The sequence below is a fragment of the Condylostylus longicornis genome, unplaced genomic scaffold, assembly GCF_029603195.1.
Source record: "Condylostylus longicornis isolate FDR11 unplaced genomic scaffold, ASM2960319v2 ptg000014l, whole genome shotgun sequence".
Lineage (NCBI taxonomy): Eukaryota > Metazoa > Arthropoda > Insecta > Diptera > Dolichopodidae > Condylostylus > Condylostylus longicornis.
Genome location: NW_026577983.1, coordinates 988,411 through 1,012,393, shown reverse-complemented (window position 1 = coordinate 1,012,393; position 23,983 = coordinate 988,411). Strand labels below are relative to the sequence as shown.

Genomic DNA, 23,983 nt, shown 5'->3' with positions numbered 1-23,983 from the left:
ATGCATACTGATTCTTTTATACGTACTGCTGATGAATAACTACATACTTTAAACAGTAGAACAAATAATTAAGACATTTCTATGTATATATTATAAAAGAACAAAAAAAGCACTGTACATTGGAATAAAATTCTTACTGTACAGTTTACAAATCCAATACACAATCAATGAGCTACAGGTGTTCATTAAAAAATCATTAATAAAATGTTTTTTGTCTTTTACTTTTTTAAACGATTGAACAACTTGTTTTTTTGTTAAAAACGTTTAGAACAAAGTTTGACATCATTCCAACCAAAAAAACTTTTCACATAATTTACAAGTTCTCTACTAAGATTGATGGGGAAAGAATTTATGTTACCTTCAAAATTTTAAATATTTTATCTTTTAATAATTATTAATAAATCATAATAAATAACTTTTAAATTGGTTTTATTTTCTTATTATTAACAATATACTACATTTATAAACTTATATTTTATGTTTATTTTCACTTTATTCATTTAAATTTTGGTTTTAAATTTTGCATTTTATGTTTTTTTTTTGTATATTAAAATCAAATCAATAATATATAATTTATTTTTACACAATTAATAATTTCGCACATCTATATAACTAATTTTAAATAGTAGAATGATACAGTACATATTTATAATCAAAGTGAGAAAAAATAATTCGATAAGAATTTTAATTTTTAAATAATCCATTATTACTGTAATTCATCGCCATTTATCGCTTTTTAAAAAAAAAAATTCCTTTGAATTAATATTTTTATAATAAAAATAAAAACAAAATAATATTTTGTAAACAGTAAGTTCGAATTTTTTATAATAATCTTATTTTTTTTGAAAATTGTCTGTTTTGGAGTGAAAGCCTGACAAGGAAAATTAATAAAGTCAACTTATATTGTAAGCTTGTAGTAGCTTGCTCAAGGTAGTTAAAGAGATTTGTAGAACAGAATTATCTTGAGATACATAAATTTATTCCCGATTCAAATTCGACCATTGAAAAACCTTCTTATTATTGTTTTTGATCTAAATGAAAAATTTAGCATTAGAAAAGAAAATAACGTGACTCTAAGCAAGAAAAATTATAGCTTTAAATTTTAGCGGTTCTCAAAAATTTGTTCACCAACTATCCGAAATTAAAACAAGTAATTTTAATGTTTTATTAAATTAGAAATATTTTATTAATAAAGTTTATAGACTTTTTGCATTGTTAAAAAACTGCTTTATTTAAATATAGCAGTTTGTTTAAATATCATTATTTAGGATCCTTAAAATCAAATTGTTTATAACATACATTATAGTATACTATACCCGTTTAAAACAATTCTTTTCATCTATAAACTATAAGTTCTAAGGAAACATAGAATGAATGTAAAAGAAAACATTACGTGTCTTTCATAAGAAATTCATAATTGCTACTCAATCAATAAACTTTAGTTAACATTTTGCTGTTATTAGTAATTTTTTATTTAGAATTTGGATTTGCTCTAAGAATTTTACCTTAGGAAATAGAGTACTTACCACTGTACTATTACTAAGTACTATATAAAATGATAAGTTTAAATACCTAAATAATTTTAATGATTTTACTTTTTTTTTTTATAAAAACTCAAAGGAAAACAACCAAGTTGTACATGAAATTTATCATTAATAATGACATTTATTTTATATTACACTTCATTATAATATTTAATTTTTAGTTTTAATTTTAATATGACGATAACTTTTATACGTAACAAATTGCATCATCATATTATCAATTTTATAAATTTTTAATTAACTTCCAAAAATTTATATTTTTTTTGTCATATAATTAAATATTTTCCTAATTAATTCTATTTAAAAAAAAAAAAACACAATGGGAATATAAAAATTAAAAATGAAAAAAACAAAATTTAGAATTTTCCGTAAATTTCATAATTTTGATTTTTTGTTTTTATAATAATAATATATTATGTAAGTATGCATGTATTTAATTATTATTACATCTACATTCTACAATATTCTAATGAAATTAAGTAAATCGTAAGAAAATAAAATAAACATTCAAAATTATTTTTCTCTCGTATTAATTATATTTGTTATATAAATTAATTATAATAAATTGATTCGAAATAAAATTAATAGTTTAAATTTACTTCTTTTTCATTTCTTGTTTTTTTTAATGAGGTTTTATGCTAAATTTGGACGATGAATTGTTTTGTTTTTAAATCCTTTTTTTTTTGTGTGTTTTATTATGTTTTTTACTATACATATTAAAAAAGAAAAATTATGATTTGTTTTCTATTTTTCTTTTTTTTCTCTAATTTTCAAAAGAGATCATAATTAAAATATCATATTTTTTCATATTACATTTCGGAATGTTAATAAATTGCCAATAAAAAATTTATATACACTTGATTTTTTTTATATAACATTTTGCAAAATAGGTCTAATGTCTACTCTATACTCTTATAAAATTGATTTAATTATTTCTGTTTCTGGAAATTTAAAATTTGCATAGGCTTTATAGTTTCAATATTATGTATTTTTTTAGAATTCAAACTAAAATATTTTATATTTTTATTTTTTAGTACTGTTGATAAAATTTTTTGATGATCTTTTCATTTAACTTTTAAAAATTACAATTTAAATTAAGCAAAAATGGCAAGTATCAAACAAATCTAAATAAAAATTAATATTCGAAAAATTAGATAAATTACATAAGTAAGGGGAAAAATAAAATAAATTTAACAATTAAATAGTTTATATATAACTATAATTATTTATCTAATATTAGAATTTATGAAAACCTCCTTTTTTATTCTAAATTCTAGGAGTTTGAATGAAATCACATATAATCATTGGATTAATTTTTTTTTTTCATTTTGATTTGTTTTATATTTGTTTTTTTTTTTTTTTTTAATTAACATTTCGATTTTCTAGTAAATTTATATTATTAAAATACATGTTTTGTTCATATTTTCATTTCTTGTTTTAGTTGGTTGAACTAAATTAATGCTTCTTTTCTTTTTATACATTTTGTTTTTATTAAATATTGTTTAAATCAATCGAAACTAATTTAAAATAAATATTCTTAATTAATTTTGATTACAAAAAATCAATTATTACCATAATATTGAAAAATATTAATTTCTTTTTTTTTTTAAATAAATATTATTTTTCATTTACTTTTTTTTCTTTTTTTTTCATTTTATTGTTTTTTTTTATCTACAATTGAACGATGTGTATTTATACTTGGCATTTTTTTTTAAATGTGTTTTTTTAAAAATGTAAAATGTTTTTATAAATATTTTTGATATTTTCTTTGTCAGCTTTTCGAGATTGATCATCTTTTGAAATTTTACTGGATACTAAAACGTTTTCTCAAACAGTGTCATCTAAAAATAAAAAAAAATATATGTATTTAATAAAAAATTTTTGAAAAATATATAAAATTACTTTTGTTAATTATTCTGAAAATTAAAAATGACCAAGTTTATCATAATGGAATATTAAGATTTAGTAAGAGTCATGTAAATTTCAAGAAATTTTATAAAATACATAAAACTAATTTCAATTTATTCCGTAAAAATTAAAGAAAAAAGTAGGACAGTTAACTTGACTTATAAAGGAAACTGCTTTTACTATGAATATAATATACAGGCTTTGACTTTCAGTTACCATTGTAATAAGTATTATAAAAAAAAATTTGGCACTTCTTTGAATATAAATTTTTGTTAAATTTTTTTAAACAATAAAAGAATATTAAATTTTTTTATGTAATTTAATATTTTTTCATACAAAAGAATACTGTAAAAATCCACAGAAATGAAACATCTGCTTTTAAAGGAGACAATTAATAAGAAAAATTTAAAATGTGCTATGTATAACTTCATTAAACTATCTGAAATAAATCAAATACTATAATATATACTAATTATAGATAATTTGGAAGTTTAACTCTTATACAAATTAATTACAATTATTATTTATTTAATAATAACTATATCCACTTAATATTTTGAGATAATAGTATAATAATCTAGGTATAATGAAGTAATGTTTCTTGAAAATCTATTGTAATATATTTTATGAGGAAGTCTTAAAAAAAAAAACTCACCATGATACCACCATTTTGTTTTTTTCGGATTTTTATTGCAAGTTTTAACATATAAGGTATTATCAGCAGGCCTCTTTTTTTCTCGACAACTACTCAACATTGATGCTATGCTTAAACAAACAGATTGCACAGAAAGAGCTGGTGACCAATCATCGGTCAGTATTGATAGGCATATATGACCATTTGAATACACATGCGGATGAACTGGAATATTAGGTCCAATAAATGTTACCTAAAAAATTAGAAAAAAGAAAAACAGTATGATTAAATATGAAATTTATATATTAAATAAATTAATATTACTTACTTCAGGCGAATCAAAAGGATATTTATTATTAAATTTAAATAATAATTGAAAGTGTTCGCCTTCATACAATGTTCCATCTACACCATCCATATAGATTTTCCATCTACAAATTAAATTTTTTATTTTTTGAATACATATATTGGATATTACTGGGAAAGTACTGGGCGTAAACATTATAGTTGAGATTTTACAAAACTTACTGTGAAAGATTTTCGCTAATACTATCTGCATCTACTTTAACCCCTGGTGGTGGCTCCTTTATTAATGACATTAATTCTTTATGTAATCTTCTCTGTAATGAAAAAAAAAATTGTTATAAAAATTAGTTTAGAATCAATTAAAATAAATTTTAATTTTTAATTCGACGGGATCACATACTAAAAGTCAATATGATACTGCAGAACTGTTATAAAAGTATTGAAGCAAAAATTCATTTTAATACCAGTTATAGTACCTTTGAACTTTAAAAATTATTAAACCTGTAATAAACTCTATTTTAAAACCTCATGAACTACATATTTGTGCAAAAATTTATTTTCGCCTTGCTTGTATTGTCTTTGCTAATACTAAAACATAAAATTTTTCTTATTATTATTTAATTTTTTTTTTTCATATAAGAACTCGATATAGAACTAGACCCTGAATAATAAAAAATTAATAATATGAGTTTCGAAAAACCGATATCGTCAAGATTGCAATTTTTCAGTGTAACGATTTGAAAATTAGCTAGACTCATTAATATTTGATTCAACTAAGTTTCGTTTAATTTGCTATCAATTTTCGTTAATTAAAATTAGTCAGTCAAAAGTAATTGTATCGCACTTTAGCTATAATTTTTACAATGCTTTCAAAAAAGTATTAATTTTTTTTTTAATTTTTTTGATATTATTAATAGTACTCGTAGATTGGCATTAATTTTGCAATCAAAATTTTATATTTACTTTTTTTTATCTATTTATAATGTTCATATATATATACATATATATAGACAATATCAAATCTTATCATTAAAATAACAAATTAGATCATTTTTTTTCAATAAAACTGAACAAACAAACTTTATAATTATTGTAAATCAATCAATTCACTCTAATAAATTATTAAAACAAAATTATTAAAAAACCTATTTATTATCAAACATAAATTTTAATATTTTTTATTTACGTTTTATAAATAACATCAGTGTAATAGTCAATTATTTAAAAACGAACATGTTATAATTGTTTAATACCATTTATAAATTGAAAACCGAAGGAATTTTTATTAAAACAAACGTCATTTTATTCATAAATCTTCCGATATTCATAAAATTCCGATTCAAAAACATTATGACTCAAAGAGTAATCTTGATTTTATCATAAAATTTATATAGCTTTACACCTTATAGCCGTATAAATACTTTACCTGCCAACTTGAATTGAATTTTCGGTAATTAGTAATATTGAATTCTGATACCTAAGAAATCAATATATAAATGTGTAGGAGTATGAGATCGTACAAACGTTTTCTATATTAAATAATTCGATCATATTTAAAGATTTATAAAAACTTACTTTACTTCTATCTGAATTTTTTATAAAAAATTTTTTCAACTTAAAAATTTTAATAATTGATTCCATTACTTTAATTTTATTAATAACATTAAAACTTTTAAATTTTTCATTAAAACTTTTATCCAAAATATTTAAATATATTTTTTATTCATTAAAATATTACAATTTTTAACAAATTTTAATAATAAATGTTAACTTAAGAAGAAGCTAAAAATTTAATTGTATTCGAAGTAACTCGAACATTTCTACTAAAGATATAAATTGTAAATAATTTATGAATGAACAAAACAAGATCGTGAAGAGTAAAGAGAACAAGTTTACATAAAATATCAAGAATATGACAATTTTTAAATGAAATTCATTTGTAAAATGAATTTATTAGTAATAAAGTGTAAAATTTAGTATAAGCTTTTTCAGAATAATAATAAAAAAAAAAGAAATTAATTTTAAAATTTCAAAGATATTACTTTTAAATTTTTTAATCTGTTGTTTGTATATAAGAGAAAACTTTCGCTAAAATTGTGCTTTATGACGTCATACTTATATATGGTTATTTCCATTTTAATTGTAATCTAATTATCAATTTGAATCTAAACAATTTAAGTTTTGTAAAATATAAAAAATTTAAATAAGCATGTAAAGTAAGATTTGAATACAAATGTTAATTATGTAAAAAGTATCTACTAGTTAGAATATATTAACAATATAAGAAGAATTCAAGAGAGACAATAAATTTAAATGATTTATTGTTATATACAATAACACTGAAAATGCACCAAAAATAAGACAGGCAGACAGATATTTTAATATTATTTTAAAACTTGTCTAAAAATTGTTTATTATAATTTTTTTTTATTTCAGAGAATTATTTTTTGAAAGTTGCAAAACTTTTATAACAGTTGGAAAATTTTCATTGGAAAAAAAATTAAGGAAACAGTGTTAAAATAATATTTAATTATACTTTCTTATTGCAATCTAATGAAATAAACAATTAATTCGGTATTTACATATGAATATATAATTTATTTTTAAAAATATTGCAAATGCAAATTTTGCTAAAAAAAAGAAGAGCTTGATATAATTTTCGTTTTTAATTTCTAAAAATAGAAATATTATTAACATTGCGGTAGGCTCGTCACCTAACTATAGTAAAACTAAATGACGGAAGTAACTGGTTCATGGTTCATAAGGTGCCAGCCCTATATTCCTCCCAGGCGCAAAGTAAGATAAAAAAAAATTTGCAAATATCAAATTTTCAAAAAGTGCTAGGTTTGTTGTATATATGCATTAAGTGAATGTTATTCATTATAAAAAATATATATATATATAATACAAGAATTGGAGAGGTAAATAAGCACTGCATGTATACCAATATTTCTCATGACATTTGAAAACATTTAATCTCTATCTATGTAATCTCTATGTTTAACGTATACAAAAAAACAATAATTATACAATAGAAGAGAACCTTGTCAGCAAATATTCCTTCTTCAATATTCTTTCTTAACTATACATATTCTTATAAACAGCGAATTTCAAATAATTTACAATTAATGTCAAAAGAATGAGTGCAAATATAAAATTATAATATTATATTATGTATATCGTTTATTCAATTATTATAAATCGTATTCAATATGTTAATATGAATCAACTTGTATTCGATTAGATTATTTTATTTAGTAAGTATGTATATAAGTACATTTATAACTGTATGATAAATAATTACTATGCCTAATATTGAAGAACATTTTACTGTTGGTATATTAAATTCCAATTCAGTTTCAATTTATTTATTTATTAATTTATTTTATTTATTTTATTAATTTATTAAGTCACAATATCCAATTTATATGGTTAATATTATACAAAATTATATTTCTTGGATTGAAATAAAATTCATATTGTATGTATATACTTGCCTCAAGTCGTACACAATCCAAAACTAATTTTTTACCATTTTTATTACAAACATTAGATTCAACCGGAACGATAGCTAATATTTCCGATTTTGGCTTTGGTAAAATTTCTTTATTTGTTTTATTACTATTAAGGCTATTATCTTTTTTAAATCGCCAAATTTTTTCCATTTTTTTTTTAATTTGTTTTATAAATCCTGTTTATAACTCACGAAATTTAATTTCTTTTTTTCTTTTTAATTTTCAATAAATATTTTCCTTAATATTTTAATATTTTTTTTCGAATTCTTTTCAAATTTGAATTCTTTTTTAATAAATAATAAATTTTTTTTTTTTTAATTAAAAATAATTTAGTAGTGCATTGTAAAGTATCTAAATAGGAAATAAAATTAAAAATAAAATAAAACAAGAAATTTTACAAACAAAAATTGAAAACAGCAAAATTTATGAAAATATAAGGTGGAATAAACTTCGTTATCTTGCAACTCAATTCATCGTTATATTCACTTTCATTGTTGACTTTTCTTACTTTTTTGTTATCAACACACGCAAAAAAATAGCAAAAATAAAAAAAAATTCAGGTAAAAATTAAATTGATATCAATTATTGACATAGTGATAATCATTATTATTTTGATAACAATATAACGTATAAGAACTCAATTCAGATTAGATTTCATAGAATTTGTTTATAAAAAGAAATTAGTTCGCATAAACAATTATATGTAATTATAGTATAAAATAAATTAAAACGAATACAACACCATATTATAATAAAAAAAATTTTATCTTACAGAACACTATAAATGGTTTTTTAAGTATTATTAGCATGCCCCAAAACTGAATTGACTATTATAAAATAAAAATACTTGCGTAGTTTTCAAATACAAAAATTAATTTAATCACTTCCAAAAATATAGAAGGTATATATAAGGTATAAATAACAACAATGGTATCACAAAAACCATCCTCATACTCGTATTACAAAACGAAAGATGTACTACTTATATACAAAAACTGTTATGAGGCTGAATCTTTGTTTTGGAAGTTTTTATTTCCTTAAGACGGATTCGAAATTTTAAAAAATATTTGGATATACGCAGAGAAGATCGGAATTGAATTTGAAAATTGAAGAAAAAACTTAATTTTTTTTTTAAATTGAAACATTTAGTACATATTAAATTTTATATGTTGTGTAATGTAATCTTGATATCAGACACGCTTTTTCACCTTTAATTTCGATCTCAATTTCACCTCGATAATATTAATTGTGGTTCTTACATGATCGTCTCCCAAAATTTTTTTAAAGAGAATATATTATGAGTATACAATATACAAGATAGGAAAATATCAGAGTTTTTGGAGTTGTGTCTCGTATACGACATATTTACTTTATATATATTTATCAGAAAAGTATATAATTATAAGAGTTTGTAAATTTTCTGGTAGCCCCATAAATCTTTTGTTATAATACAATACTCTTTTTAAAATTTTAAATGTTTCCACTGATATAATGCGTATATACTCATCCAAATTTACAACCATTATGTTATAACACCTTATTGTTGACAGTGATTTTGACAATTTCATTATGTTTATATAATAAAACTATTTAATTGTTGATAATATATTTAGTATATGTTAGCTATACTTTTAGTAAACTGATTACACAAAATAAACCTAATTTTTTAATGTTTTTTGCAATAGATTGGAATAGAAATAGCAATTTTTATGTAACTATAAATTTAAATTTTGTAATTTCAATTGATTGAAATTGAGCTTCTACTTTTTCTACCATGTTTTTTGGTTAAAATTTTTATATTGTTATACTTAAAATTTTTAACCTCACATTTTGAATTAACTTTGACAATAATATACATATTAATTACAAACAAAAACAAATCATTTTTGATAAATTCTTTCAGATGGATAAAGTAGCAAGAGTTTTTTGTTTACAAATAAACCTGTTTACGAATTTCCTACATTACAAGCCTATCTTTTAATTACAATTTAAATTTACTTTTAAAATTAAATAATATTTTTTTTTCAGACTAAACAATAATTGCATATTACAAGTTAAATCCAGTCAGAGTAGGTTAAGAAAAGAATGTACTGGATTCCTCTGTACATTGTCAGCACGCAATTTCCGCAATTTCTTTTGCTTGATATCCAGTTCTATCCGATTTAAGAAATATTTACATTCGAAACAGTTATATTTAAGAATAGTTTATATAATTCTTTAAAAAAAAATTAAATTGCATTACCATAAATGAAAGTTCCGAACGTTTTTAAAAAATTGTAAGTTAACAAAATGCATAGATAAGTCTTAACCTAACAACTTTATTATTAAAAGACCATGATTAATTCTTTTCAAATTATAAGAAATTTAAGCCAAAAACATTGATTTTATTATTATTATTTTTATTATGAGATTAGATTATTTGTCAATACAGATTAGTTCAGTTTATTAGAAAATATCTGGTTAATTAGGTATTTAGTCATTAATATTATTTTATCCTTACATAATTAATAAAAGCTTAAAAACTTAATGAGTTCATAATAGCAGATTTACTTCGAATTATATTGCCTATAAGAAATTGTTTTCAAAATAACTTTTAAGTATAAACTTTTAATATTTGTTACGATGTTGAAGTAGTTTTCAAAGATAAGTGGTTATATTAAAACTTTATATTCCCAAGTGTCACCTGCTGTTAGTTTCTGAATTATTAACGAATTTATTTTAATACACGGTTGTAAAAAGTGGTAGTAACATATAATAAGTTTGTTTAGGCTAAAAAATTAGCTGCAGTGAAGCATTCCTTATATTTTAATTCCTAGCGTTCCCTCTTGAGGTTATACTCAAAAAATTTAAAACAAAAAACTAAATTTTATTAGTATATCGGCAAAACCTTTTCTTTAGAAATTCTATACACTTCTTACAGATAAAAAGATGTGAATAATCAGAATTTAGAGCTAAAAATATGTGAAACAAATAAATATTTCAGAAAATATTCTAAAAATCCTTGTACATATTTCGGAAAAAGTTGAGCTTTAAAATCAACTTGCAAATTAAACCTCAGTTATTTGCTATAGGTAATATACAATATCATAAGTATGATATACTGTGAAGAGTATGATACGATCATATTTTTTGTAGTGTCCAAAGAAAAACAAATTTTTTTTTTTAATTTTTAGCAATTTCCCAAAAAATTTTTGGAAAGAGCCTTTTATTTCGCTCTGTCCGTTCGTCCTTCCTTCCGTCTGTCGGTGTGTCTGTTCCTCTCACCCTTCAACCTCTACAGCCTTGAAGATAGAAAGCTGAAATTTTATATGTGCTTAGATCTTTACTAAAAACTAATTTTCGTAGAACAAAATTTTTACTTCCCCTCTCTTAAAGTTATACCCCCTGAAAACCCGAAAAATTCCATTTTTGAACTATTTATTGTACACTGAAAAAAAAATGCATAGCAAATTTTGTCATATTTTATGGTAAGGTGTTTATAGTAAATTTTCATATAAAATATGGTAAAAATTTTCATATACCATATGAAATCCTACTATTTTATAGCATCCCATACAACATACATAGCAAAATTTACATATGGTAAAAGTTGTTATATGTATAGCTAATTTAGCTATGTTATTATCAGGAATATCACAATAAAATATAGCTGAACAAACACAATATTTTTTTACAGATAATGCTATAAAATATAACAATATCCTTTATGTATTATATGAACAAAAATAATGTTACAAAGTAGTTTATACAATATTTTTATAGTAAATCATACAATATTGTAGTACAATTTGCATATGGTAGAAATTGTTATATGGATAGCTAATTTGGCTATGTTACTATCAGAAATATTACAATAAAATATAGCTGAAAAAAGACTAATTTTTTTATAGGTAGCGCTGTAAAATATAGCAATATATTTTATGTAACATAAGAGAAACAATAATGTTATATAATAGTATACACAACAATTTTTTGGAAAGAAAAGTTCGATTAAAGTTCAAGACGCTAAAGGTAATTCAACTATGTATTTTAAATTATAAATGACATACATATATTGTATGTACAGTCAGTCGCAAAAGTGAGTAAACAGTAAAAAAAATTAATTTCAACTTAAAATTTTTTTGGTTAAATTAGATGAATGATCAATGTGATTTAGAAATAAAGTTTCTTTAATTCATCTACAACAATAAACAAAAACAAGAAATAAAAAAAAAAATTTTTTTTAGAAATACTAAAAAAAATAACAAAAATGAAGCAAATTTTCGCCGCAAAAGTAAGTAAACACAATAAAATAATGATATGGGTGCACGGAGAAATTTCGCATGCACATGCAAAGATATTTACCGCAATGTTTAAAAAACATTTGTTTTTGTTTCTTTTATTAAAATTTCGCACAACATTAGTATTAGAACAATTTATTAGTAAACACCTTTAGATTAGGTTCGATATTTTTAAAATGAGAACTGAAACCACTATAGAAACCAGAAAAACTATTATTCAGATGCATCAGGACGGCAAATCTCTGAGAGAAATCGCAAAAATAGTTAAAAGGTGTCCTGCTACAATAAAAAAAATTGTGGACAAGTTTAAAAATTTTCATGTTCTACAAAATTTCAAACGAATAGGCCGACCAAAAAAATTGACTGAGAGAGAAAAAAGAGAACTGGTAAAAGAAGTTAAGGCTAATCCCAGATCCAGCGCGGTAAAATTAGCTGAAAATATTAGTAGAGAACATGGAGAAGGTATAAGTGCTGGTACAGTTCGCCGCGCACTACATGAAAGGGGTCTACATGGTAGGGTTCCCAGAAAAAAACCGTATATCTCAGAAGTCAACAAAATGAAACGAATACAATATGCTAAAAAATACAAAGACAGTGACTTTTCGTTTTGGAAAAAGGTTTTATTTACGGATGAAAGTAAATTTGAAATTTATAGTAATAAAACAAATAATAAAATTTGGAGAGGAAAAAATCAAGAGCTTATAGACAAAAATACGATCAAGACAGTTAAACACGGAAATGGATCAGTAATGGTATGGGGGTGTATGGGAGCATCTGGTGTCGGGAATCTTACTTTTATTGAAGGAAAAATGACGAAAGAAGATTATTTGAATATTTTAAAAGAAAATATTCCAGCTAGCATTGCAAAACTTGAATTACCGTGCTCTTGGGTCTTCCAGCAAGACAACGACCCAAAGCACACATCATATTTGGTGCGAGAATGGCTACTATATAACACACCTAAGCGGCTCGAACATCCCCCACAATCACCAGACCTCAATCCCATAGAAAATCTATGGGATTTTTTAGATCGCCAAATTCGCAAGCGAAAAATAACCAGTAAGGAGACCTTAAAAGAAGTTATCAAAGATGAATGGACGAAAATCTCACCTGATATAACTAAAAACCTAATTTGTTCTATGCCAAGAAGAATTAAAGCGGTAATAGAAGCTAAAGGAAGCGCTACTAAGTATTAATAATGTTTAAGAACAAAAAACAATGTTTAATTATAACTTTTGAAATAAGAATTTTTTTTTTGTTTACTTACTTTTGCGGCGAAAATTTAGTTAATTTTTCTTGTTTATGTTAATATTTATGAAGTTTTTATTATTTGTTAAATTTTTATTTTTGTATATTGTTAAGCATGAATTCAACGAAGTTTATTTCAAAATTACATTGATCTTTCATTGAATTTAACCACAAAAATTTGAAGTTGAACTTAATTTTTTTAGCTGTTTACTCACTTTTGCGACTGACTGTATGTCATTATAAAAAATATTACCATAAATTACATAAAATATCTGAAGAAAGTTTCCCTATAAAACACAATAAGTTATTATAAAAAAATAAGAGTATTTTATTTAACAGAGTGTTAAATATTTCTTGAAAATCAAAGACGTTTAAAATTAAATGTACATATGTATGTATGTATGTAGTTCAAATATTTCAATTTCAGAGACCTACTATTAAGCATAAATATTCTTACAAAAAATAGATATACAAAAATTGTTTCATATTAAAACAATAACAAAAATATTTTACTGTTTGTGAATCATGACCGTCAGGAATGTTTTTTTCTCTTTTTTAACTTATTTCTTGTTATTTACTAAGAATTTAGAGAAAAAAAAAATAGACCAAAAAATAGCCACATACATACAACATACATGCATATGTATTAGCATACATAAGAAATTTGTAGCGATTAGTGAAGCAATTTCAAAATACAGAGTTGGCTATATGGATGGACAAGTGTTTATTTTTTATAATTACGTACATATATCAGTATTGGCATAAATATATGTATAAGTTACTTTGCTTCCAAAAATCAAAGTATATCTACTGCTTTAATAAGTATAAAGGTAATTTTTTATTTTAAGTATGTTACTTTTCATTTAAACGTATATCTACTGCTTTTATGCGAAAGCATTTGATATACGTTTAAGCCTTCATGTACACATGCATGTACCTGGTATAGCAGATACACAGTATCAGGTAATGATATAGAAATAATGCGATTTTATACTTAAACGTACATACGAAAAAACGATAGACTTCTACTGCCTACCCTTTCCTCTCCCAAGAATTCCTATGTGTATAAAAATGGAAATAAGAAGGTATACAATAGGCTTAACTCTTTTAGCTAAGGGAATTTTTGGTATACAAATAGTGGTGAATGATTGCATCAGTGTGATGTAAACGCAGAGTCGAATTACTTATTAAAATAGACATACTTTGCTAAAAATGTCAATCTTATGCACATATTGATACAAATTTGCTTATTAAAATTGCTCAAATAAATATTCGTCAAAATAACACAAAAATATTGTACATACATACATACATAAAAAAGAAAGCGAATTCTGATTTTTTCATAATATTTTTTTAATTTTTCGAAAGAGCTAATTTTAAGTCTGTTCTCATAACAAGAATAAAAAGGTTTTTAAGCTAAACATTTCTCCTTCTATTTTTTAATATGTACAAACATATGTATGTATATACATACATACATAATTATATTTTTATAACATATCACACTTTAATTTTTAAAATTTTTTTATTTTGGCTTGTTTAAAAAAATTTGGTATAGAGTAAAAATTATTTTACAGCTAGCTAAAGTTAAAGCATGTTAAAATGAATAAACGACCAAGGTTATTTATGTATTTGCCAATTTTATGTGTAAATATGTACATAAATATGCATGTGTTTATATAACACTGCAAAGCCTTATATGTATGAGCATTTTTGTATTTGCATATTTGCTAGTACATATGTAGGTACGAATGTTAAATTGACGACAGGTCAAACCATGATACAATTTGATTGAATATGATACAATTTAAAATATTTGTGTTTATAATAGGGATGGCACAGAAAAAAAGGTATCCTAAATTTTTAAAGAGAGTGACATGGAGAAAATTTGAAAAAAAAATTAAAATTTTAATTTTTGCTCTTGTATGTATGTAAATATAAATTAAATAAACTAATTATACCCTTTCTTTTTACAACATATGTACATACATACATAAAAGTAAAAATATGCCATTAAAAATGGCACTACCGATGATATATTTTATTTTTAAGGGCATATTTTTGCTTTTAGGTGTGTTGTATGGCAGGCAACAGAAAAACTGAAGAAATTAATTAAAAAACTGAAATAAGCATTTACCTTTTTGCATAGAGGTAAAAATATTAATTTACTGAAATAATTTTTGAATTTATAAAATTTTTCGAATTTTCAAAACAATGAATGTTTTAGGTAAAATTAGTAAACCTGCATATATCATATTGTCAACCCTGTTTACAACAGGTTCATACTCGATTGTAGAATAGATGTGTATGTATAACTCAATATGCATACAAATATTGAGTATGTATGTATACATATATTTTGCGTTTTGCTGTACATTAACATAATAATGTTATTTCAACAAGAAAGAATGAAAATTTCTTATTCTTATATTATAGTTTTAAGAAATGTCAAATTCTAAAAAGAAAATTCAAATGCGTGTGAAACCTTTACTAAAATTAAAAATCTCAATCAATTTTCTAAAGTATAATTTCCAGCCGATTTCACAATTCCCTCCTTTTTGACAATGTATCAAATACTTATTCGCATAAACAAACTCTGGGTTATTTAGAAAATATGTTTTAGTATAAGTAACGTAAAGTAAGTATACAAAACTGTGGCATGAATATCTCAACAGGTTCAGAAATTCTTTTGTACTTACAGCACTTTTAACACAGTTGAAAATAATCGTTCTTACATACTAAATAATAAATGTGCAAATTTTTAAAATATATGTAGGTGATATGTATGTATGTATAGTTTGACATTTCTTTTTTCTTTATTACATTTCTATAATGTATTAATCATTATCTAACAATTTATTTAATTGATTAAACAATTTTATAAAAGAAACGATCTTATTTAAAGAAACTGAGGCTGTTTCTATGTTTGGACCGCGCTGATTCGTAAGTGAATCAATTGAATACCTCCAAACAACCTTTCAAACTTTACAAATATCGATTTATGTACCTATGTACATGTTAATGCAAAACATTAAATGGAAAACGATATTAATTATAAAAGTGAAGAGTAAATTATAATTAAAATTTAAAATTTATCGAAACTACTTCCGCAATCAATCCGTAAAAAAAAAGACATTAATTAATTTGTTTAGGATATAATATACATATGTACATAATAATATGCACACTCTGTTCCTTTAATTGAAAAGTATTTAAATAATTTAGCATCATTCATAATATCTATTTAATATGTTACTCGTATAAAATGTTATGCTCAACAATTTTTTATAATGTATTGTACATTATTATTGTTTCTTTTTATGGAGTAAAGGGTTAATTTTTTTTTTTTAAGAACAAAGGGTTAAAAAAAGTTAAATAATGTTGTGAGTTTATTATTTTCTTTATTGTTTTCTTTCCCTTTCCAAAAATTAAGTTGTGAGAAAGAGGAAGAAAACTTTGTTAATTATTGGTGGAGTTCTAACGGAAGACAAATATTTTTATAATTTTTTGTTTTTATTTCTTTTGTCACTTTTTGCTCTATGAAGATATTGCCAACATTTTTTAATATATGTCGTTCTTACCTTAGGATTAAAAATTATTTGTATAAAGCATTATTATTTTTTATGGTCTCAATTTTATAACTAATATTTAAAGGAGTTTAGAAATGGAAAATACTATTTTTAGTAATATTTTTTTATTAAAAAAGAATGTAAACCTAAAACTATCGACAAATGTCATATTTTTGACTATTTTTGCTTAACATTTTAATAAAAATAAAAATATGCAAAAATTTTGGAAAAAGTGTAATGGTTTTAAAAAATTAAAAAAAAAAATTATTTATTATTATTATTATTATTTAAATAAAAAATAAATTTTAAAAAATTATAATCAACTAAATTCTCTATTCCATATAAAACTGAAACTCATTCCATTATCATCCATATGGCAATACTATTTGCAACATCAAATATCAGCCAAATATGTTCTGATCAGTCCAACAACAAAACGTCCAAAAAAAACAGTTACCTCTGAGTTTTTGTTTTTTGTCAGTATATGTACGCTTTGCTCGCATTTTTGTCAGTTATATTTTATTGGTTGTGAAAAGTGCGCGCATCTCGTGTTAACAAGTTTTTTTCGTAAAGTGTGAAGTTTTTTTGTTTGAATTATTTTCGGAATTAGAAAAGAAATAGTGCTTTAAAATTAAAAAAATAATATTACTAAATAATAATACTTTACATTATTAATCATTAAATTAATAATATTAGTTCAAAATAAAAAAAACTAAAGATTACATACATAAGTACATGTTATTTGCCATTATAATACTTGTACGTATTATATATTATATTATTCTATATATTATCTTACATTATATTATATACATATATATATATATATATATATATATATATATATATATATATATTATATATATATATATTATATATTATACATAATATTATATTATTTCATACAAATTATATTATATGTATACATACATACATACATCCGTGCAATGGACACAAAAGAATTTTTTGAAGGAAGTTTTGAACCGTTGGGGCTTTCCTTATTTACTGGATTTTTTTTTGAGTAAGTAAAAAATTCCTTTTAGTTTTAAGAATTTAGTTAAGAGTGGCAATCTAATTTTTTTTTTTGAAATAATACTTAATATTTTGCATATTATTATGTTAATAGTATATACGTACATACCCACATATCGTCGGCTTAATCTAATAGCAAATAACTCATTTTTCTCTACTTTACAGGAGACAAAAAAAAACTATTTTGTGACAATATTTTATATGGTTGCTTGTGAATGTTTTTAGTTAATTTAATGTTTAAAAAGAATTTTAATTAGAATATAACGTTTATTTACCTTTCATTGATATATTTACCTAGAAGAATAAGTTACAGGAAGTTATGAAAAAATTTATGACAAAAATGAGTTGTTTGCTATTAGAATTAAGCCGACGATATGTGTATATGTAAGTGTACTGCATGTTATAACGTGTACTATGCTTATGCTTATTGTATATGGACGCCAGGTTTACCAAATATAATATAAAGATTTATTTGAAATGAGATTAAAATTACCCGCTTTTTGTTTAATTAAAAAATTTGTTAAAATTTGTATTATTATTATGAATTTTGTTGCATTGACATAATGCTAAAAACCTTCAACAAAGATGTTTTTGAAAAGAAATTTTTATTTCTGAAAACTTTAAATTTTTTTTTTTGATTACGTCACAATTTACAATTTTTTAACATAAACTCATATGAATTAAAATTACCTGAGGTTTGGTAACCGTAATGCAGCCATAAATACGTATTTAATAGCTAAAATTTTTTTGATTTAATACAAAATTTTAAAATTTAAATATTATATTTTAGCGGAGGAGTACACAGTTCAATCTTTTAAGTGTCTACACTACGAAGAATTGAAAAATTTTCTCCCAAAGAGTGGACTATGACAACTTTTCTGGAGCGCGTTTCAAAAAGAATTTGGTAATTTAGAGGTAAGTGAAAAAAATTGTCTTCATTAATTTATTATTTGTATAGTAGCAAACATTTTTAGATTACTATTTTGTTTTTGATTTTTTAAAAAACTTTAAAAAAATATTTATTGAACCTTGTGAAGGGTATATTACTTTTGGTATAGACATATGTTTAAACATTTCTACATACATAATTTTGCTAAGCGCCAAATTTTTCGTTGTTTAGTTATAGGTCGCATATATTCTAGAAGTTTTTATGAAATGGCTTGACAGGTTCGGGTACCTGCCGTACAACTCCAACAGCTTATTTTAAATATTTAAAAAAATAATAAAGTTAGGTTCGTAAAATTTAGCATTTATGTGTCCAATTATAAGTCACATATATTTTAGAAGTTTTTATGAAATGGCTTGACAGGTTCGGGTGCCTGCCGTACAACTCCAACAGCTTATTTTAAATATTTAAGAAAATAATAAAGTTAGGTTCGTAGAAAAATTAGCATTTATGTGTCCAATTATAGGTCACATATTTTCTAGAAGTTTTTATGAAATGGCTTGACAGGTTCGGGTACCTGCCGTAAAACTCCAACAGCTTATTTTAAATATTTAAAAAATAAATAAAGGTGAGTTTGTTTTTTTATTTTTTTCATTTATGAGGTACTTGTTTTTTTCTATTTTAACATTGGAAAATTTTTGAAGAAAAATATTTTTATAAAAAGCTAAAAGTAATAAGAAGAGGTTTGTTTAATTAATTCAAAAGATATTAGAAGCAAAAACAATTGTTTTGTTAATATGAAAGTTTTAGTCTTAATCTCTTGTATTAATTAATAAATTTATGATTTTAAATATCTTTTATTTAAACAATTAATATTATTATTAGAACATATTATTACTGAATGAATTCACAATATTATTTTTTTCGAAATTATTAAGTTTTGTGAAAACATTATTTTTATTTTTCCCAAAAAAATATTGTAGCAATATTTTAAGAAAAATATTTTAATACAAATATCTTTTTATTTACCTAGATGATATTCAGTGTTCTTACGTATTTGTGAATGACGTGCTTTATATATTGGATAGGCCATTAGCCGCCATTGACGTTTGTTTCAAAATAATACATGCAGTAAATGTAGAATATCAGCAGGACTGTGAAATTATTTGGATGTTTTTGCAGAAGTTTGTGCACGAAATATCCACGAAATATGATAAAACATGCATCAGACTTAATTCATTGATGTTTAACTTGGCTGCGTAAGTCAACAACTATTTTTTTCCTCTTGGCTATGATTTACAAATAATTTTTTGATACAAAATTTGATTGGTTGTTTAGCATATTGTTCAATTATTTGTATTTAAACTTATTACTAGTTAAACTAATTCAAAATATATCAGTATTATTTAAGCTTTACCAAAAAAAATTTTTCATCAAACTTTTTAATAATATTAACAAGAATATTAATTTGAACTTACATCCGACTAAAATATTATTTATTTGAAACAATTTTTAAATAATGGATTGCTTTAAATATTCGGCAAAAGAATTTAAAAATGTCAAAACATTTTTAAAACACGTTTCATATTTTCATAAAAATGAAGCTATTTTTATTGGTTGAATATACCGATAAATTTGATTTATTGAGAATCGATGAATATTTACATATACATATTTACATAAAATTAAGTCGGAAAAGTATGTGTTACAATAGTTTTTTTATGTTTCAATTAGTCGTTAACAAACTTAGTATCAATTTTTGAAAATTTTGTGAATATAGTTTTGCTTTTACATATATCTTTCGTAATATATGTACATATATCAAAAATAATAAAAATTTAATTATGTAAATGAAACAAATCCTTCAAAATTTGATAAAATAGAAAAGAATTGCTTATCTGAAAACAAATTTTTTTTGTTATATGTAAAATGATAATGTAAACTATACTGTTTATTACAAAATATTTAATATGTATGTGAACTATGTTAAAAAACATTTAAACTATCTTAAATAAACTGTGCATCTATCTTAAAAAACAATATGCACAATGTATAAAATCTGAAAAAAATAATAAATATAAATATATTCAATTTAAGAAATACGTTACCTACATTGTGAAAAAATGTAAATGATTTTATAATGTAAAATAAATCTAAAATTAAATGTAAAATAAATTCTTATGTATTAATAAAATTACCAGAGTTTATTTTATAACAAATTTTTTAATAATTTTAGCACTTTTAAAGTATAATGAAGATAATTGTAATATAATATTGGGTATATCGAAATTTATCATGTATATAATAATTCTTTCAATTACCCGTGCTATGTTTAAAATTTCCATTAATTTAACATGATAATATCTGCTATATATTTATGGTAAGGATTCATAGTTTATTAAGAGCTCGCATAGTTATTGCAAAGATTACAATATTTTTCACGTGCTACTGTTCTACACATGTTACCAATACACGTTTTTCATTGCATAATTTACAATATATGTATATAGCAACCGCTACAATTGTTAATAATGAAAAATGGTAGGTTTGATGCAATTTTTTCATATTTTATATAGTAGTGTTTCCGAAATGCATATGATATTCTGCAATTTATTTATACTAAACATGACAACATTCATAGTACTGTTTACTATTTCTCATAGCACAATTTTCAATACTTTTAGCATTTTATACTATAATGCAAATTAATAAAATACATGAGGTATAACAAAATTTGCTATATTTATAGTAATCATTGCAATTACGTGTAACAACAAGCGCTATGTTTATTAAAACTTTCGTTATTTTGTATGACAATATCTGCTATATTTATGGTAAGTATTCATATTTTTTTAAGAACTTGTACTATTTATTATAGTAAAGATGGTAATATTTTTCATATTTTACCCTTGTACACATATAACCAATGCACATTTCCCATTGTACAATTTACAATATTCATAGCAATTACTACAATTGTTAATAACGAAAACTGCTATATTTGATGTGAGTTTTGCATATCGTACATGACATTGTTTGCTAAATTTATATGATATTTTACAATATATTTATATTTAATATTGCAATATTTATAGCATTATTTACTATTTCTTATAGCACATAATACTGTTATACATAGTAAATAATGCTAAGGTGTATTAGATATATGAACATTTAATATAGGAAAATATACTATATTTTTAGTAAATGTGGCTATTTTGTATGGAAATTATTTGCTATAAAAATATAGCAAATACAGCTATACAATTCCACTATCCCAAAATATCCTATGTATATGGTAAAAATTGTACATAAATTATAGCAACGGCAGTCATATTTTTTTTCAGTGTAGTAGAACCATATGCATTTTGCATGCGCAAAAAAACAGGGGTTTGTTTTTTCTATCGCGGCATGATATACTTGAACTTTAAAAAAACAAAGAGAATCGAAAATTATTTTATCTTAATTTTGTAAACTTAATTTAATGACTTTAAAGAAATATGTCCTAGATTCAATAAAAATTGAGTGCTTTATTTAGAATAGTAACATCCTAAAGGTATGCAATTTTTCCCTATAAAATTCTATTTTGATAATGTGTATGCACATACATAAGTATGAAAATTTTTCCAATTATTGTAAAAATTTATAATTAATATTTCATATAATTAATTACGTCTATGTTAAGAAGTTACATATATAAATTATTCACATAAAACTTTAATTAAATATACTTTTATGATTCATTTGAAATAGATTCAAATAGATTCAGATTTATATTTTAAAATCCAATACAGTTTTTATTGTAAATTAATACGAGTATTATAAAAGTTAGTTAAAGATTGAGTTATACGGCATATATTTTTTCTTTATATATTGTAATAAAAGTACATTTATATTAATTAGTAATTACAATGCAAAAAAAAAATTACTTCAGAATTTCAACATACACACATTCTTTTTTATTCTTTCTCCTGACATCACACAATATCTTTATTAAAATTGAAGATGAATATGATTTAAGACAACAAGTATACAAGATAAATTTCAAAAACAAATTCATTAAAAACAATGCATTTTTGTCAGAGTTCATATTATATTGAGCACCCAATTAACCATGCAATTCTTGTAAAGAAATTTTTAATGTTTTCTTTGCCATATACATTTATTTCTTATAATATGACTGACCTTCAACTCATATTAAATTAGCACAATGCAATTTCCAGATCATACACTGGTGTCACAATAAAACAAAATTATTTATACTCTCGTTATTCTTTTAACTACATATGTATATATGTGTATATATGTACATATATAAAAATATTTACACAAGGATGAAATATAAACTTTTAATATAAATTTCATATGTTGAAAAGAACAAAATTTCCTATATATGCGTACTTTCAGATAAATCGAATTTTTTAATATAAGATGCTACCAATAAATGTAATCGTAAAAGGCAAAGGTCTGTTTTATTCCATGTGCAAAATAATTCATAATAGTTCTGTATAGAATTATTAAAAGGAATTAAATTAAAACTTTTGTTACTTTGTCTGACGCTTTTTATTTTCTTTTTTTAATTGAAAAAGCATGAATCCAATTCATGATGTAAGTCCATTGCTCACAAAAAAAAAAAATATAAAAAAAATATTTTAGTTGCGTACATATTATGTGTATGCACGAGCAAGAGTCACAAAAATGGTATTCCCTTAAAGTTTTGATATTATTGATGCTTTTCTTTCATATTTAGTTAAAGTGGAAATTTTGTTAATAGAAAATAATTCTAAAATTCTTTTGCAATTAAAGCTTAATACGTTTTTGCAAATTTAGGTATAATGCTCATATTCAAATACATCAAAATTTTAAGAAAATTAAAACCATAACATATAATTTAACAGAGTTTCTAGAATATCGTATACATAAATTAAAATTTTTATAACTCACTAGGTTTACTGAGCCAACTAAGTATTTACTATAATGTCTAAATTATTATTTAAACTTAATTGTAACTCATTTAAATTAAATTTCAGTTTTATTGTTTTAACAAAATAATGTTTTTTG

At 22.6% G+C, this 23,983-nt stretch overlaps 1 protein-coding gene and 1 long non-coding RNA gene across 5 annotated transcripts in view; one reads left to right on the top strand and one right to left on the bottom strand.

Moving 5' to 3' along the window:
* Positions 1-412: 412 nt before the first annotated feature.
* The window catches only part of LOC129605724 (ubiquitin-conjugating enzyme E2 W), a 59,239-nt gene continuing 35,668 nt past the window's right edge, over positions 413-23,983 (bottom strand). For 3 of the 4 annotated variants that reach the window (XM_055515630.1, XM_055515629.1, XM_055515631.1), the window contains exons 2-6: positions 7,890-8,258; positions 4,615-4,706; positions 4,415-4,517; positions 4,108-4,339; positions 413-3,385 (exon numbers count right to left, since the gene is read on the bottom strand). In XM_055515630.1, the coding sequence (XP_055371605.1) occupies positions 3,372-3,385; positions 4,108-4,339; positions 4,415-4,517; positions 4,615-4,706; positions 7,890-8,057 (609 nt within the window). In that variant the 5' untranslated portion in view covers positions 8,058-8,258 and the 3' untranslated portion in view covers positions 413-3,371. The remainder of the gene's footprint in view (positions 3,386-4,107; positions 4,340-4,414; positions 4,518-4,614; positions 4,707-7,889; positions 8,259-23,983) is intronic. The other variant, XM_055515632.1, reaches the window with a different exon arrangement.
* On the top strand, positions 17,953-20,306 carry LOC129605725 (uncharacterized). Its single transcript, XR_008696733.1, has 3 exons — positions 17,953-18,025; positions 18,827-18,951; positions 19,956-20,306. It is a non-coding gene; the product is annotated as an uncharacterized LOC129605725 (long non-coding RNA).